Source organism: Bufo gargarizans, chromosome 4 (genome assembly GCF_014858855.1).
Source record: "Bufo gargarizans isolate SCDJY-AF-19 chromosome 4, ASM1485885v1, whole genome shotgun sequence".
Taxonomy (NCBI): domain Eukaryota; kingdom Metazoa; phylum Chordata; class Amphibia; order Anura; family Bufonidae; genus Bufo; species Bufo gargarizans.
In genome coordinates this window covers 56,517,865-56,536,173 of record NC_058083.1, presented here as the reverse complement: position 1 = coordinate 56,536,173, position 18,309 = coordinate 56,517,865, and the positions used below count along the sequence as shown (strand labels likewise).

Genomic DNA, 18,309 nt, shown 5'->3' with positions numbered 1-18,309 from the left:
GGACCTCTCTCCTCTGCCTGTGTGCTGGGCCTAAATATATGCCAATGAACTGTTGCAGTGGTGGCTGACGTGAAGCCTCATTCTCTGCTATGACATGCAAACTAATTCTCTGCTGACATGAAGCCAGATTGTCTGTTACGGGACCTCTCTCCTCTGCCTGGGTTCCGGGGCCTAAATATCTGAGAATGGACTGTTCCAGTGGTGGGTGACGGGAAGCCAGATTCTCTGCTATGGGACCTCTCTCCAATTGATTTTGGTTAATTTTTATTTATTTAATTTTTTTTTAAATTAATTTCCCTATCCACATTTGTTTGCAGGGGATTTACCTACATGTTGCTGCCTTTTGCAGCCCTCTAGCCCTTTCCTGGGCTGTTTTACAGCCGTTTTAGTGCCGAAAAGTTCGGGTCCCCATTAACTTCAATGGGGTTCGGGTTCGGGACGAAGTTCGGATCGGGTTCGGATCCCGAACCCGAACATTTCCGGGAAGTTCGGCCGAACTTCTCGAACCCGAACATCCAGGTGTTCGCTCAACTCTAGTGGTAACGAATCACATTTTTTCCTAAAATGGCTGCTGCACGTGTGAGGACATGAAGCAAGGAATTCTGGGAAGGCGGGATCACCCATATTGCCATGCATGCAGCCAATTAGCAGCCAGCCAGCCCTGTGATGTCACAGCCCTATAAATAGCCTCAGCCATCTTGGATTCTACAATTTTCCAGTGTACTTAGTGCAGGGAGAGACGTTAGCAGCCGCTAGGGACAGTGCTAAAAAAAACTTAATTGTGCTAAAATAACGATTTACAAGTTCAGCAAAATATTATTCAAGGTGTAGGGAAAGGATAGGCAGGTATCATTCCTTAGAATTTATGTTGAACATCGTTCAGTAGGGAGCCTGGGTAATAGAAACAATCCTAGTACACCTTGCTACGCTGACTGGGGACCCAAATTGCCATTATACTGCTCTGTAATTCCAGCAAACTGTTCTTGTTGTTGGGCTGCAAGTGCTGTTTGATACAGCCATTAACAGGGTTTTTTACAAGGAAATATTTCTATATCTTATTTGCCCTTGTGCAGTGCAGTTATATGTTCTAAAGCATTTTTTGGCTTGTATTAGTGGGAAAAAAGGGCTTATTAGCGTTGTGTGGTGAAGTGCGAAAATTAAAGCCCTTTTTGTCATGTATTAGTGGCAAAAGAAAAATATATCTGCCTTTCAGCGGTGCAGTTATATGTTCTGAAGCCTTTTGTGGCGTGTATAGGTGAAAAAGACATAAGGGCCTATTTGCCGTTCAGCGGTGCAGTTATGTTTTAAAGCTCTTTTTGTCATGTATTAGTGGCAAAAGTAAAAATATATTTGCCGTTCAGCGGTGCAGTTACATGTCCTAAAGCCTTCTGTGGCGTGTATACGTGGATAAAAAAAGGGCCTATTTGCCGTTCAGAAGTGCAGTTATATGTTCTAAAGTCCTTTTTGGCATTTATTAGTGGCAAAAGTAAAAAATATTTGCTGTTTAGCGGTGCAGTTATATGTTCTAAAGCCGTTTTTGTTGTGTATTATTGGCAAAAGAAAAATATATTTGCCATTCAGCGGTGCAGATATATGCTCTAAAGCATTTTGTGGCGTGTATAAGTGGAAAAAAATAAGGCCCTATTTGCCGTTTAGCCGTGCAGTTATATGTTCTAAAGCCTTTTTAGCTTGTAATAGTGGCAAAATAAATATATATTTGCCATTCAGCGGTGCAGTTATATGTTCTAAAGCCCTTTTTGGCGTGTAATAGTGGCAAAAGAAAAATATTTGCCATTCAGCGGTGAAGTTCCATTGTACTACAGCCATTTACAAGGTGTATTAATAGGATAGATAAGTACGTCCTATTAGCTGTTAGACTTTCTTCTCTATGAACCGAATTACGTTGATTAGCCATTCATTGGTGCCATTTTTTTGTGAAACAGGCTTTATGGGGAAAATTGATGGGTGAGTGTAGACCTTCTTCTGTATGATACAGCCTTTTTTTTTTAAAATTGGTCGGTAGCTGTAACCATGGTCAAGGACAATATATACTGAACAAAAATATAAACGCAACACTTTCGGGTTTTGCTCCCATTTTGCATGAGCTGAACTCAAAGATCTGAAACATTTTCTACCATACACAAAAGACCCATTACTCTCAAATATTGTTCACAAATGTGTCTAAATCTGTGTTAGTGAGCACTTCTCCTTTGCCAAGATAATCCATCACACCTCACAGGTGTGGCATATCAAGGTGCTGATTAGACAGCATGAATATTGCACAGGTGTGCCTTAGACTGCCCACAATAAAAGCCCACTCTGAAATGTGCAGTGGGATCACACAGCGCAACGCCACAGATGTCGCAATGTTTGAGGGAGCATGCAATTGGCATGCTGACTGCAGGAATGTTAACCAGAGCTGTTGCCCATGTAATTAATGTTCATTTCTCTACCATAAGTTGTCTCCAAAGGCGTTTCAGAGAATTTGGCAGTACATCCAACCGGCCTCACAACCGCAGACCACATTTAACCACATCAGGCCAGGACCTCCACATCCAGCATGTTCACCTCCATGATCGTCTGAGACTAGCCACCCGGACAGCTGCAGCAACAATCGGTTTGCATAACTAAAGAATTTCTGCACAAACTGTCAGAAACCGTCTCAGAGAAGCTCATCTGCATGCTCGTCATCGGGGTGTGGACCTGACTGCAGTTCATCATCGTAACCGACTTGAGTGGGAAAATTCTCACATTCGATGGAATGTGGCACATTGGAGAAGCGTTCTGTTTACGGATGAGTCCCGGTTTTTATTGTTCAGGGCAGATGGCAGACAGCGTGTGTGGCGTCGTGTGGGTGAGCGGTTTGCTGACATCAACATTGTGGATCGAGTGGCCCATGGGGGCGATAGGGTTATGGTATGGGCAGGCGTATGTTATGGACAATGAACACATTTGCATTTTATTGATGGCATTTTGAGTGCACAGAGATACCGTACAGTGACGAGATCCTGAGGCCCATTGTTGTGCCATTCTTCCATGACCATGCACGGCCCCATATTGCAAGGATCTGTACACAATTCCTGGAAGCTGAAAACATCCCAGTTCTTGCATGGCCAGCATACTCACCGGACAAGTCACCCATTGAGCATTTTTGGGATGCTCTGGATCGGCGTATACGACAGCCTGTTCCAGTTCCTACCAATATTCTGCAACTTCGCACAGCTTTTGAAGAGGAGTGGACCAACATTCCAAAGGCCACAATCAACAACCTGAGCAACTCTATGCGACAGAGATGTGTTGCACTGCGTGAGGCAAATGGTGGCCACACCAGATACTGATTGGTTTTCTGACCCCTTCCCCCCCGTAAGGCAAAACTGTGCACATTTCAGAGTGGCCCCTTATTGTGGGCAGTCTAAGGCACACCTGTGCAATATTCATGCTTTCTAATCAGCAACTTTATATGCCACACCTTTGAGATGGGATGGATTATCTCAGCAAAGGAAAAGGGCTCACTAACAAAGATTTAGACAGATTTGTGACATGGCTGTGATTGGCCAAGTGCAGCATGTGACCAAGCCTCTATATAAGCTGGAGTCACGTAGCGCCACACGTCACTCTGCTCTCACTAGTTGTAGTGATAGGATGCTGCTGCTGTGAGGGAGAGATTAGGAAAGACTCTGATATCTGCACTTGGTGTGAAGTCTGCGATCTACAGCATTTTTTGTTTGGGGTGCAATGCAACCTTTTTGTACCCTGCCCTGAGCCCAGTGAGACAGAAAAAAAAGTTTGAATCCGTCTGTTAGTTAGGTGGGCGTCGGTGGCCATTTTGTGCAACAGCAGTGCACCAGCACTGCATATGTGCCAGGGACAATCATTCAATCCTGTTCTTGTAGTTTAGTGGCTGACATATACCCATTTTAAAAGAGCACCTGCACTGGATATGTGCCAGGGGAAGGGAAAATAATACCATATGTGAGTTCAGGGAGATGACATATCCCCATTTTTTTCTGTAAAGTACTCCTGTGCTACATTTCTGAGAGTGAACTATAATCAGTTAAATCCATCTGTTTTATTGTGGGGTGACATATTTACATTTTTTGTTGTAAAGTACCTCTGAGACCTGCACTGCATATGTGACAGGCAGGCACATAAAATCAGCAAATCCATCTGTTCATAAATCCATACATTTTTGGATGTACAGTACCTCTGAGGCCTGCACATGTGATAGGCAGGCACATAAATTCAGCAAATCCATCTGTTCCATTGTAGGGGTGACATATCCACAATTTGTTATGTAAAAAACCCCTGTGCTTAATTTGTGAGATTGAAATATAATGTCAGTTAAATCGATCTGTTTCATTTATGGTTAAAGAAACCCTTTTTTGGGCAATAAAGTACCTTTTTTCCCTGTACTGCATTTCTGACAGTCCAATAAAACAGCCAAATACTGCAGTTACATTTTTGTTGAAAAATTCTAATTTTTGTTGCTAGAAAGTACATTTGCGGCCTGCGCTGAATTCCTGTCAGTCAAATAAAACCAGTAAATTCCGATGTTACATTTTTGGGCTTCAAATTCCCATTTTTGGATGTACAATACCTCTGAGGCCTGCACATGTGATAGGCAGGCACATAAATTCAGCAAATCCATCAGTATCATTGTAGGGGGGACATATTCACAATTTTTTATGTAAAAAAACCCTGTGCTTCATTTGTGAGAGTGAAATATAATCGCAGTTAAATCCATCTGTTTCATTTAGGGTTAAAGTACCTTTTTGCCCTGTGCTGCATTTCTTTTCTTTTTTTTATATTGACAATTTTTATTGTTTTTCTTTTTCATAGATTTGGTCATTGCCAAAGACATAATGTGATAACATTACATATGAAATGCCAAAAAGTAACGATCATAAGTCCAAATGGTATTTGGTCATATAAAACACGGCCGACATGGCCCCGTAAAGACAGGTATCAAATAAGAGTGAACATTAACACTTATTTAAATCAACAGTATGACAGAAGTACTGAGGCACAATTAGTGTATTGTGAGGTAGAGATTGACTAGCGCAGGAAAAGTCCTAAGCTTAAGTAATAGGTCTATAGGTAGCGGGGGATGAGAGCTAGGAGAAACCTCTGTAGGATCTCCAAAGAGGCCAAATTTGGCGGAAGGTGGGTATGGAGCGTGACTCCCAGTGAGAAATTTCCTCTAGTCTATATATCTGATCTACTTTGTTAACCCAATGTTTAATACTGGGGATCTCGGGGGAGAACCATGAGTCGGTAAGAGTAGTCTGGCTGCTGCTACTAAGAGAGAGAAGAGTGCTGATTTGTAGGGGCCCACTCCCCCTATTCCCAAGGATAGCAAGGTTAGTTCAGGGGAGCAGGGGAAAGAGGTCTGGCAAATCTGATTGCTCAGCTTAATTATGTTGTGCCACCAGGGTTTGATTAGTTCACACGACCACCAGATATGCAAAAAGGAGCCTTTAGCCTTGTTACACCTCCAGCAGATATCAGAGGCATTTGGTTTATACATACATGTCTTATCTGGGGTCCTGTACCATCTCGTGAGGACTTTGTAACTGTTTTCTTGGATACGCATACATCTGGAGATCTTATGAGGAGAGATCAGTGTTTTAGCTATCTCGGGGGGTGTCAGGGTCGATGAAGGTGTTTTTCCCAAAGACCAATTACTGCAGGCTTGGGCATAGAAGGAGGTGATTTCAGCTGCTTATATATTGTGGAAATAATTTTAGGGGGGTATCTTTTGTTGCCTATCATTTCTTCAAACCAGCTAGATTCGATTGAAGGAGGGGTTTTCCTTGTGAGAGGGAGTGATTCTGATCTAAGGAAGTGCATAAGGATAGGGTTGCGGATTTGTGTATTAAGCGGTTTGCAGATTTCAAGATCTGGGAGTATGCAGCCATCCTGATCCAGAATTTGTGAAATGGCAGCCTCCGAAGATCTCAGGGAAATAGGGCAGCTTTCCCTCAGATCCTTGGGTGCTAAGTTGATAACATCCTTTATACTCATGAGAGTAGAGGGTAGTGTTAAGGCCCCAGAGCTGGATGAGAACCACCTCCAGACCTTTAAAGTATTCCGGATGAGGGGATTAGGTATTGAGCCTGGTGCTGGAGGTGGTCTGTCGGCCAGCAGAAGGGCCCGAATAGGGGAGGGCAATAGAGTATTTTCCAGTATGAGCCAGGATTTATGAATTGGGCTTCTAATCCAATCTACGACTCTTGAAAGCTGGATAGCCTTCATATACGTCTCTGGGTCAGGAAGTTCTATTCCCCCTTTAGCTCTAGGCATAGTTAGTGTATCATAAGAGATACGGGGGGTTTTACCTTGCCAAATGAACTTACGAATGTGTTTATTTAGGGAAGCAAAGTAGGATTTAGGGATCTCAATAGGAAGCACTTGCATCAAATAAGTGAGTCTCGGTATAACCAAAGACATAAGAATGTTCTTTCTCCCAAACCAGGAAAGGTATGGAAAGTCCACTGAGTCCAGCTGGGCCTGCATGGATAGTAGAAGGGGTTTATAGTTCAGTTGAAATAGATCTGGCAGGTGGGGGGAGATCTTTACCCCTAGGTATGTTAGTTGTTGGGTTTGCCAATTAAATGGAGAGTTTGTCTGGAGGGATGAGAGACTAGGGGGAGAGAGGCCAACATGCATGATTTGGGATTTGGAGGGGTTAACTTTAAAATTGGACAGAGAACCAAAGAGGTTAAGTTTTGATAGTATTTTGGGCATGGATTCATGTGGGTTTGTGGTAAGGATCAATATGTCATCTGCAAATGCCGCCAGTTTAAATTCGTGGCCCCCAACAGTCAAACCTCTAATCTCTTTATCCTGTCTAAGTGCTTGTAAAAGTGATTCCATCACCAAGACAAATATAAGAGGTGAGAGTGGGCAGCCTTGTCTCGTTCTGTTTCTAATTGGAAAACGGGAGGACAAGAGCCCATTGACTGACACGGACGCCGAAGAGTGGTTATACATAGAGAACACAGCATTGATGTACGGTTCTGGCAACTGAAACTTTGAGAGGATCATCCTAATGTATGTCCAGTCCACTCTGTCAAATGCTTTTTCGGCGTCCGTGCCAATCATGACCAGGGGGGTGGCTTTATGAGAGGCATAATATAGAGCATTTAATATCTTGGTGGTATTGTCTTTCCCTTCACGTCCCTTAACAAATCCCACCTGATCAGGGTGGATCAAGTTGGGTAGTAAGTTTTGTAATCTTGTGGCTAGTATTTTGGCTAAAAGTTTGAGGTCCACATTGAGTAAAGATATAGGACAGTAATTGGAACAGGACGTGGGGTCTTTGCCCTCTTTGGGTATAATTGTGATAGTGGCATTTGTCATATCAGAGGAGAGTGGGTGGCTGGCCATTGCACGGTTACAAATAGGGAGCATAAAGGGCAGTAATATATCTCTGAAAGTCGAGTAGTAAGATATGGGGAGACCATCAGGGCCGGGGTATTTACCTTTAGGGGTTGACTTAATGGCTGTTGTTAGTTCTAAGATAGTAATTGGCTTAGACAGGGATTTCTGTTGTGATGGAGTTAGGGACGGGAGATTGAGTGTCAAGGAAGGATTCAATGTTGGCCTCTCTTCCCAGGGAAGGGTTTGGAAGATCAGGGGATGAAAGATTGTAAAGTGACTCATAGAATAGTCTAAATTGTTCAGCAATCTCTTCTGCTTTAAATAGTTGAGTGCCAAGAGGGGATTTGATGCACTGAACATATCGGGAGTTTCTTCTCTGCTTTATCCTTTGCATCATGTATTTCGAGGCTTTATTGCCATGAGCGAAGATTTTTTGTTGGGCAGACAAGAAGAACTTGGCTGAATGCTCATTCAGTAAATTTTTTAGTTGAGTTCTGAGAGAAGAGAGTTCCGATAGTTGGTGGGCAAGTAAAGATTGCTTATGGGCTTTTTCTGCCATATGTATTTTTGATAGTAATGTAGTGAGTTTTCTCTCAGATTCTTTCTTAAGAAAGGAGCAGAGACTGATTAGTTTGCCTCTAATGTATGCCTTATGGGCGTCCCAGAGGACCTGAGGGGATATCTCAGGAGTATTATTGGTTAAGAAATACTCCTCCAGGAAGGAGGATATTTGTGAATTATGTTTGGCATTGCCCAGCAGAAACTCATTGAACCTCCAACCTGTGTGTCTATTTGACTTGACATCTGGGCGTATATCACAATATATAGGGGAATGGTCAGAAAAAGTAAGTCGCCTATCCGAGAGGATGAACAGAATTGTAGCTTTTCTTTTGGGATTAGAATGTAGTCTATCCTGCTATACGAGTTATTCGCTGGGGAGTAAAAGGAGTAATCTATTGTCTCAGGGTTAAGACAGCGCCAAATATCTATAATACCCAAGTTGTAGAGTTTTGTATGCAACAATTTAAGAGCTCTCGCTGATACGGGGGATTTTTTTTGAAGATGTGTCAATGAGTGGGTTGAAGGCTAAATTAAAATCTCCGGCTATGATCAGAAAGCCCTCCCTATGGGTTTCTACTAGAGCGAGGATAGCTATGAGCCAATTAATCTGGTCTATATTAGGAGCATATATATTCACAAATGTGAGCAGTGATTGACCCACCTGGCCTTTGAGGATGAGATATCTACCGTCTGGATCTTGAATGTGGGATTTATATTGAAAGGGAAGGCCTCTATGGAAGCCTATGCTAACCCCTCTCGAGGTGGCACCCCCAGCCCCACAGTGGTACCAGCTAGGGAATTTAGAGTAAGAGAGGTTGGAGTATTTATCATGTTTGAAATGTGTTTCCTGGAGGAAGACTGCTGAACATTTCTCTTTATTTAGCAGAGAGAGGATCTCACATCTTTTGGAGGTGGATCTCAGCCCCTTGACATTGTATGATACTAGTCTGAAATCAGACATATTCGGGTATGTCAAAGGGTGTACAGGGGGTTGTAAATAGCTTAATAAAAGGGCAATGACCAACCCGCATTAGAAGGAGAGAGAGGGTGCCACCTCAAGGAGAGCACTCCAATAGCCACCATCCCAGACGGCCACAACTCTGTGTTTTCTTTCTCTGCACTACCCTCAGTTCACACATATGAGAGATTAGTAAAAGTGTTCGTGAGTACCTGTCAAAACAGTAAAAGTAAAAAACATAAAATGTAACAAGAAATAGAAACCAAAAATGTCTGGCTATTCGCCAGTCAGGGGAGGACTTGACCACTATGTCTCCCTGGCTAAGCAACATAAGGGGGGGGAAAGGAAAAGTACCTAGGAGCAGCAGCTCCCTCTATGGGATCAGAGTTACTGGAGATTATTAATGTTGGGGGACCTATGGGTTTACATTGAAGCATGGAGCACCCATTTTTTTAAAGCTGTACTAACAGAGAGTGGAGAAGGGGGCGGGGGGGGGGGGGGTTTAGCCTTTTTTGTTCCATCAAGGAGAAGGAGCTTAGCAGGTTGTTGATGGAGGTAAAGGTACATGGGTATGGACTCCACCCTTTGTGACTTGTGGAAGGTAGGACACTATGATACGGGAGATAACATATATATCACATAGATTACTTTTTAGTTGTAAAGCTATCCTGGCTTAAGAACAGATGGGAAAAGATCCCTACTGTCTCATCGTCCAATACTGAGTGGAGATAGGACGTGACTAGATGGAATGTGAGTATGAGTACCTGTATCGCCACTCAGTATAGAAAGCAGAGTCAAGTGGAGAATATCGTATAATTAAAGTAGTGATAGAAAGTCCCATAGCATAAGTCCTGTAGCTCTCATTTCTTTAGGGAGGAAAGCTGGAAGCTCGTCACTTATCTGCCAGATCTAGACGCTTAGGGGTGGAAGAAAGGTTCCCTCTTCTGAGCCTTTGGAGCTTTAGGGTGCGGAGAGGTTCCCAGGGTGTCACTGTAGGCAGGTCTGGTAGGGTGGTCAGATTCTGGACCATTGTTTTCTATGGGCAGTGGAGAAAGCTGAAGGAGATTGTATGCTTTTTCCAGGTCACTGAAGGAGGAAATGTGGATGCGACGACCATCATGGAGGAAGGAAAGTCCAAATGGAAACGTCCATCTATAGATGATCTTGTGGTAATGTAGCCAGTCTGTGAGAGGCTTCATAGCCTTGCGTTTTCTAAGCGTTGATTGAGCTAAATCCTGGAAGATGGTGATGGCATTATCTTCCCACTCTACTGAGCTGGAGTTTCTGGAGCTCGCCAGTATAGCTTCTTTAACTGGGAAGTGCAAAAACTTTCAAATCACATCTCTGGGGGGTTCATTAGCTTGCGGCTTTGGGCGAAGTGCTCTGTGGGCCCTCTCAATTAGGACCTCATGTACAGAGTCCGAACCTAGTAGTTTAAGGCAGATCTGTATCACCGTTTCAGGAATATCTACTGCTGGGATCGTTTCAGGAATGCCTCTGAAGCGGAGGTTGTTCCGCCTACTCCTGTTCTCTTGATCCTCCATTGCGGTATATAGAGAGTTAATATGGTTCTGGGCTAAAGTTAAGCTGGAGGTTACCTCGCTCTGATGATGCAGGATTGCGGCCTGGGTTTCCTCTAAGGTTTCCACCCTCCGGCCTATGTGGCGTACATCCTCCTTTATTGAGGAGAGGTCCAGGCTAAGGGGTCCCAGGGCGTCTGCCAGAGCTTCTTTAAGGTAAGCTCTTGAGATGGGTAGACAGTCTGATTCATTGGGATCTTCCCCAACCTTATCGCCGCCTGTAGCCGTTGCCTGCTTGTGGCTTGAGCGAGGTGTTCCGGGCACCATCTTGGATTCCCTGTTCACCGCTGCTGCAGGCGCTTTTTTTATAAATTTCTCCATTTCTCAGGATTGACTCAGAGATCCCATCTGGTCAGCGGGTTTCTGGCCACCGATTTTGACCATTTTGAGGTCCAGCGCGCTGAAGATAAGGAGCTATGAGGGATATGCTGACAGGAGAGCTGCACCTCACACAACCATCCAACTCCGGTGCAGGCTCCGCCCCCCGCCCTGTGCTGCATTTCTGGTAGTTAAAGAAATATAGTTAAATCCATCTGTCTTACTGTGTGTGAGAAAAAATCTTTTTTTGGCAATATAGTACCTTTGCTGCCTGCACTGCATAGCAGACCGGGCTATAAGGTAAAACAATTTGTCTGTTCCATTGTTGGGTGACATTAACCTGTTCCATTGTTGGGTGACATTAACCCATTTTTCCCATCAAAAAACCCCTGCTCTGCCTAGGTGACAGGGACCTAAATTTCTAAAATTCGTCTGTTCCATTGATAGGTGACAATAACCCGTTTTGGCCATCAAAAACCCCCTGCTCTGCATTGTTCACAAGGAACTTAATTTAGTAAAAATGTCTGTTACTTCGGTGGGTGACCGCAAAAAATAAAGACAGCGTCAAACAAGGGACGTGGCCCTGGTCGTGGTGCTACTGGTGTTGGTGGGGCTCCTGTTGCAGGGAGAGGACGTGGTCGATCTGTGCCAGCTACACGCACAAGTGAAACACCTTCCTCAGGTGCAAGTAGGCGACAAAATCTTCAGCATTTTTTGGTAGGCCCGAATGTGGCTCTACGAATGGTGAGGCCAGAATAAGTACAGGCGATAGTAGATTGGGTGGCAGACAGTACCTCCAGTTCCTTCACATTGTCTCCCACCCAGTCCCCTGCTGAAAGATCAGAGTTGGCACCTGCAGCCCATGTCCCTCAGTCTTTCACCTCACCCCCTTGCAAATCAGCCAAGCAGTCTAAGCCCCAAGTCATGCAGCAGTCTCTTCTGCTTTTTGATGACTCTTCTAGCAGTGTTTCCCAGGGCCATCCACTTAGCCCTGCCCCAGAAGTGGAAGAGATTGAGCGCACCGATGCCCAACCACTTATGTTTCAGGATGAGTACATGGGAGGACCACCGCAGCACATCTCGGATGATGACGAAACACAGGTGCCAACTGCTGTGGCTTTCTGCAGTATGCAGACCGATGAGGAGGGCTGGGGTGAAGACTGGGTGAAAGATGATGTGGAGGACGATGAGGTCCTCGACCCCACATGGAATCAAGGTCATGAGATTGACCTGTGCAGTTTGGAGGAAGAAGCTGTGGTCGCACAGAGCCACCAGCACAGCAAAAAAGGGAACAGGGTGACATTTTACCATTTTTGCCGTATACAAACCCCTGCTCTGCATAGGTGACAGGGACCTAAATTTCTAAAAATTGTCTGTTACATTCTTGGGTGACATTTTACTATTTTTGCCGTATACAAACCCTTACTCTGCATAGGTGACAGGGACTTAAATTCCTAAAATTCATCTGTTATATTGATGGTTGACATTAACCCATTTTTGCCGATGAAAAATCCCTGCTCTGCATTGCTGACAGTGAACTAAATTTTGTAAAAACGTCTGTTAATGATCGGAAGATGCGCGACTACAAGCGCACGCTGGTAGACGCGCTGCTGATGGCATTCCCACCTGACAGCGGGGGCACAGTGGAAGCACAAGGCGAAGGCTGAGGAGGAGGAAGAGGTCGCCAACGCAGCTGGGGCACCGCCAGCATATAAGAAGGCAGGGTTACCATGGCCCGAAATTTGAAAAAGTTTTGTCAGCATGCCACAACAACCAGCACCACCAGCTGATATGGAACGTCTTAGCAGGAGGCAGCATTTCAGCAACATGGTGGAGCAGTATATGTGCACACGCCTACACGTACTGACTGATGGGTCTGCCCCCTTCAACTTCTGGGTCTCCGAATTGGGCACATGGCCTGGGCTTGCCCTTTACGCCTTGGAGGTGCTGGCCTGCCCTGCAGCCAGTGTATTGTCTGAACGTTTGTTTAGCACAGCAGGGGGCGTTATCACAGTCAAGCGCAGCCACCTGTCCACAGCCAATGTGGACAAGCTCAAGTTCATTAAAATGAACCAAGCAGGGAACCCACAGGACTTGCCCGTACCTTGTGCAGAATAGACATGTGTAAAAAAATAAATAAATAAATAAACAATAAAAATACAAAACTAATACCATGGGATACAATAATAATATATATATAACTAAAAATTGTTACTAATCTTGAACAGGATGAAAATAAAAGCAATTAGTCAAAAGATAAGTAATAATAAAAAATAATAACTATACATCAGAGAAAAGAAAAGAAATAATGAAATATATATTAATATCTCTATTAAATCAAACAGAATATAAGTATTGTAAAGAATTAGGTCTCAAAATATAAGTAAAGACGTCTGTGCACAGTAAAACACCAGCCAGAAAAGCATGAAATAAAAATTAAGTGCTTGAGCATGCGCAAGAGAGGTAGGAAAAAATCGAAAGAATAAAAGCAAAGTTCAATACTAGCCGAAATTAGATCAAAGTGCCAGAACATGCGCAGAATAGTAGACCGGCAATTTCACAGGCAAAGTGTCCAAACATGCGCGAGAATAAGTCAATCATCACGAGAATCAGTCCCCGGGCATTAGAGAATAAAAGCCAAAGTTATCCGAAAAAATAATAATTTCGAAAGAGGATCGAAAGCAGCTCAGCCAATACTGAAATGTAAGAATAGTCGATAGTTATAAATTCGAGTAAACTATCGAACGGAACTTGGAAAAATTTCGAAGTGTGGAGACATGCGCGGGGCTTTAGATCGTATCGCGAGAACAGGCACGTCATGAAAAAAGGAGGATCTAACGGAAGGATAAACGAATCAAGTGACCTGTAACTAAAAGCATTTCAACAAGGAACAAAGCGATAAGCTAGTACATGATCGCGTCACAAAATAGGAGGTAATAAATAGACCTCACCACCCTAATCTCATTGCAGACTGCCCGAACCCCTGAGGACGCCATGTAGATGGCGAAACATGTCGGGGGGGCAGTGCATAAGATTTTAAGCTACAGGAGACCCTAATCGTGTGTGATAGAAAGCAGACATTGAGAAATAATAGGCAGAAACTGGAGTAAGCGCGCAGCTACCAGAACAATAGCCATAGAAAGCAATCAAGCACAGCACACAAGGATTCTCGGTAGATAGTTTTAGCAGTAGGTTAGATAGGAATAAGCTATATATATATAAAAAAAGGGAATAATAAAAGTTAAGTTTTAATACCAAAAGAAAAAATACACATGTCAAGAGCAGACAATCAGTAGTCTAGCACTAAATGTAAAAAGAATATAAGCGCCTCTACATGTGTAGGGTATATATGTAAAGCATAATGCAGGATGTAACTCAGGATCAGTACAGGATAAGTAATGTAATGTATGTACACAGTGACTGCACCAGCAGCATAGTGAGTACAGCTCTGGAGTATAATACAGGATCTAACTCAGGACCAGTACAGGATGAGTAATGTAATGTATGTATACAGTGACTCCATCAGCAGAATAGTGAGTGCAGCTCTGGAGTATAATACAGGATTTAACTCAGGATCAGTACAGGATAAGTAATGTAATGTACCGCATGTAGACGGTGAGTCAACCAGCAGAATAGTGAGTGCAGCTCTGGAGTATAATGCAGGATGTAACTCAGGATCAGTACAGGATAAGTAATGTAATGTATGTACACAGTGACTCCACCAGCAGAATAGTGAGTGCAGCTCTGGAGTATAATACAGGATGTAACTCAGGATCCGTACAGGATAAGTAATGTAATGTATGTACACAGTGACTGCACCAGCAGAATAGTGAGTGCAGCTCTGGAGTATAATACAGGATATAACGCAGGATCAGTACAGGATAAGTAATGTATGTACACAGTGACTGCACCAGCAGGATAGTGAGTGCAGCTCTGGAGTATAATACAGGATGTAACTCAGGATCAGTACAGGATAAGTAATGTAATATATGTACACAGTGACTGCACCAGCAGAATAGTGAGTGCAGCTCTGGAGTATAATACAGGATGTAACTCAGGATCAGTACAGGATAAGTAATGTATGTACACAGTGACCGCACCAGCAGGATAGTGAGTGCAGCTCTGGAGTATAATACAGGATGTAACTCAGGATCAGTACAGGATAAGTAATGTAATATATGTACACAGTGACTGCACCAGCAGAATAGTGAGTGCAGCTCTGAATTATACAAAATAATTTAACTTGTAAGAAGTATGAAATAAAATTTACTTTTAACAGTAATTACTGTACTATTTTTTAGTGTTGAGCGCGAATATTCGCATATCGAATATTAATCGCGAATATCGCAACTTCGATAATTCGCCAATATTGGGAATATAGAACTATATATTTATTATATCGAATATTCGTCATTTTCTCCATCTGAACACTTGATATCTTCCTGCTTAAAATGCTTGTGGGCCAATGATTCATTGGCCCACAAGCAAGAAGCAGGGAGGAATCATGAGTTTAGATGGTAAAAAATGATGAATATTCTAAAAAACGAATATATAGCACTATATCACATATATTCATTTTTATTGAATATTCTTTTTTTTTCCCCCAATTAGTACAGTTATTGCCCTTCTGCATACTCCTCCCCGACAAGCGTCCCTGTCGCCATGGGAACACCTGGTGGTTAGAATATACCATTGGATCTAAGTTTTCGCGATCTAACTCAGATCCGATGGTATATTCTAACCACCAGGTGTTCCCATGGTGATGAGGACGCTTGAAGTTAGAATATACCACCAGGGCGCTGTGATCCATGCAATTAACCCCTCAGGTGCGGGTTAATTGCGCTGATCACAGTGCCCTGTGCGCTCTGCCCCCCACCTCCCCAGTATTAAAATAATTGGTTGCCAGTGTGCCCCCCTCTCCCCAGTATTAAAATAATTGGTGGCCAGTGCGCCCTAGCCCCCCCTCCCTCCAGTATTAAAATCATTGGTGGCAGTGGCCACAGGGTCCCCCTCCCCCCCTGGCAGTGGCCACAGGGTCCCCCTTCCTCCCCCCCCTCCGTCATTGGTGGCAGCAGGCAGTTTCACTCAGCAGCATTTACTTACCTGCGGGGCTCTCCTCCTTCTGAGTACTCACAGGTCTATGCGCCGCATATGCCTTCAGCAATGCGCCGCATAGACCTGTGAGTTCTCAGAAGGAGGAGAGCCCTGCACGCAAGTAAATGCTGCTGAGTGATTAACTAACCATGGCAGCCAGGACTTCAGTAGCGTCCTGGCTGCCATGGTAACCGATCGAAGCCTGGCCATTACACTGGGACTCGATCGGGCGCACAGGGCACTGTGATCAACGCAATTAACCCGCACCTGAAGGGTTAATTGCGCGGATCACAGTGCCCTGGCATTATATTCTAACTTCAAGCGTCCCCAACACAATGGGAACGCCTGGTGGTTAGAATATACCATCAGATCTGAGTTAGCTCATGAAAACTCAGATCCGATGGTATATTCTAATCACCAGGCGTTCCCATGGTGACGGGGACGCTTGTCGGGGAGGAGTATGCCGAAGGGCAATAACTGTACTAATTGGGGGAAAAAAATAATATTCTAAAAAACAAATATTTGGGATATAGTGCTATATATTTGTTTTTTAGAATATTCGTCATATTGTAAGACAAGAATATTTAGCAACATAGCGAATATTTGTAAATTACACATATAGACTGAAATTTCACTAATGTAGTGCTATAATCATTTTTTTTGTCAATTTTTTTGTCTCTTTCTGATTCATTAGACTTAAAAAAAAAAGAAAAGATTATAGCACTACATTAGTGAAATTGCAGTCTATATGTGTATTTTACGAATATGCGCTATATTGCTATAACTTTGTTTTTTAGAATATTCGTCATATTCTAAAACAAGAATAGATAGCAATATGGCGAATATTTGTAAAATACACAAAATCGCAATACGCGATTAATTAAATTGCATATTATTTGCGATAAATAGCATAATGACGAATATTCGATTTTGACGAATATAAGACGACTATTCAATCGAATATGGCTCATCACTACTATTTTATTAATTTTACATATAAAATTGGTTTTAAGTATATAATCTGGTTTGTTTTATTATCTGGCAGGGGTTTGCAGGATCAGTATGCCTATTTTGTTAAGTTTACTGATGAAGAATGCAACAAAGATTTACAAACCAAAGATTTTGACGTGATTCTGAAAGAGGATAAATCTGCCGGCATAAGTAAAAAAGTGGTTGATAAAGAAATCTATAATGGAGTTCGAATGGTGGCCGCATCCTACATAAAGGAGAAGAAATTTGACATACATGCCGAATCTCGCCTACTAAACCCTGATCCTATAAAGTCTCCCATCAGCAAACTACTGGAGGGGACCCCTGCCGCTGGTTGTGTTGTATTTTTCTCCCTGAACTCCCCTTGTGTACAGACCTGCACTGATCCCAAGGGGAAGTACAACATTATCGACAAACTTAATAAACACGACCTTCCCACGAGCCGAGCCTTCGCTTACACCAAAGTGTTCGACAAGGATAAGAAGAAACCAGAAGATGAGGTTTGGAAAAACTGGGGAGCTCTCAATGACAAAATGACTTTACTTCGGTGTAGCGGAAATAACTGCATTAAATGCTTTAATAATAGAGTAAAAGATGAGGCCTGCTATAAGGATTAGTCTAGATGATCAGATTACGTTGCTGCTTTGCTTATAACTATTACACATCTTCCCAGTAGCATATTAACTATAAGATTTGCTTTTCCTTTTTAATTTAGCATTTTTTGTATATCAAATGAAATAAATACATAAATGAATACCTTATGCTGAAAATAAACTGCTGAAATTTGAATCTCAAAATCTCTGATGTTTAATTTCCATTTCACTGCACTTAGGGGGTCATTTAGTATCCAGTAATGTGCCTATATTAGGCGTATTTCCTGCAGAGATTGCAGCGAAAAAGGTTATTTACGCCACAATCTGTGACTTTTCCCAACCAGGTCTAAACAAAAGTGGCCATGGAGTGGCGGCGGAGGGGTCGGGCCGGAAGGCCTTTTTTATTCATCATTTTCTTTGCCTGTTTTAGGCGTACAAAATGGTCTAAATGTAAGACAGCAAGAAAGCTGTATTACATTTAAAACTGACAGCGCCTCTTCATAACTCCGCCAGATCCACCGGCAGCTAAAGGGGTTTTTAAGACCAGCGTCTAAAAACGGCCGGTCTTCATAAATAACCCCCTTAAAGGCTATGTACACCTTTGGAGTAAAACATTTTTTATCATTGCATTTAACTTATTTTTGGCTAAAAATCATATTTTCAATTGGCCTTTATAAAAAATAATGAGCTGTTCAGTCACAAAGGGTTAACTATTTTTCTAACTGAGTGCTACTTTCACTTTCACTTTGTGCCAGTCATCTAATTACCCATATCTATAAACTAAAAAGAGGTAATAAATACTTATTTAAGCCATATTCTTATCAGTAAGATA

General features: G+C 42.9%; 1 protein-coding gene across 1 annotated transcript in view; it reads left to right on the top strand.

The window, feature by feature from the left end:
* The window catches only part of LOC122935692, a 43,961-nt gene extending 26,280 nt beyond the window's left edge, over positions 1-17,681 (top strand). Inside the window, exon 3 of the mRNA XM_044291521.1 lies at positions 16,940-17,681. Coding sequence (XP_044147456.1) covers positions 16,940-17,501 — 562 coding nt within the window. The 3' untranslated portion in view covers positions 17,502-17,681. The remainder of the gene's footprint in view (positions 1-16,939) is intronic.
* The last annotated feature ends 628 nt before the right edge of the window (positions 17,682-18,309 follow it).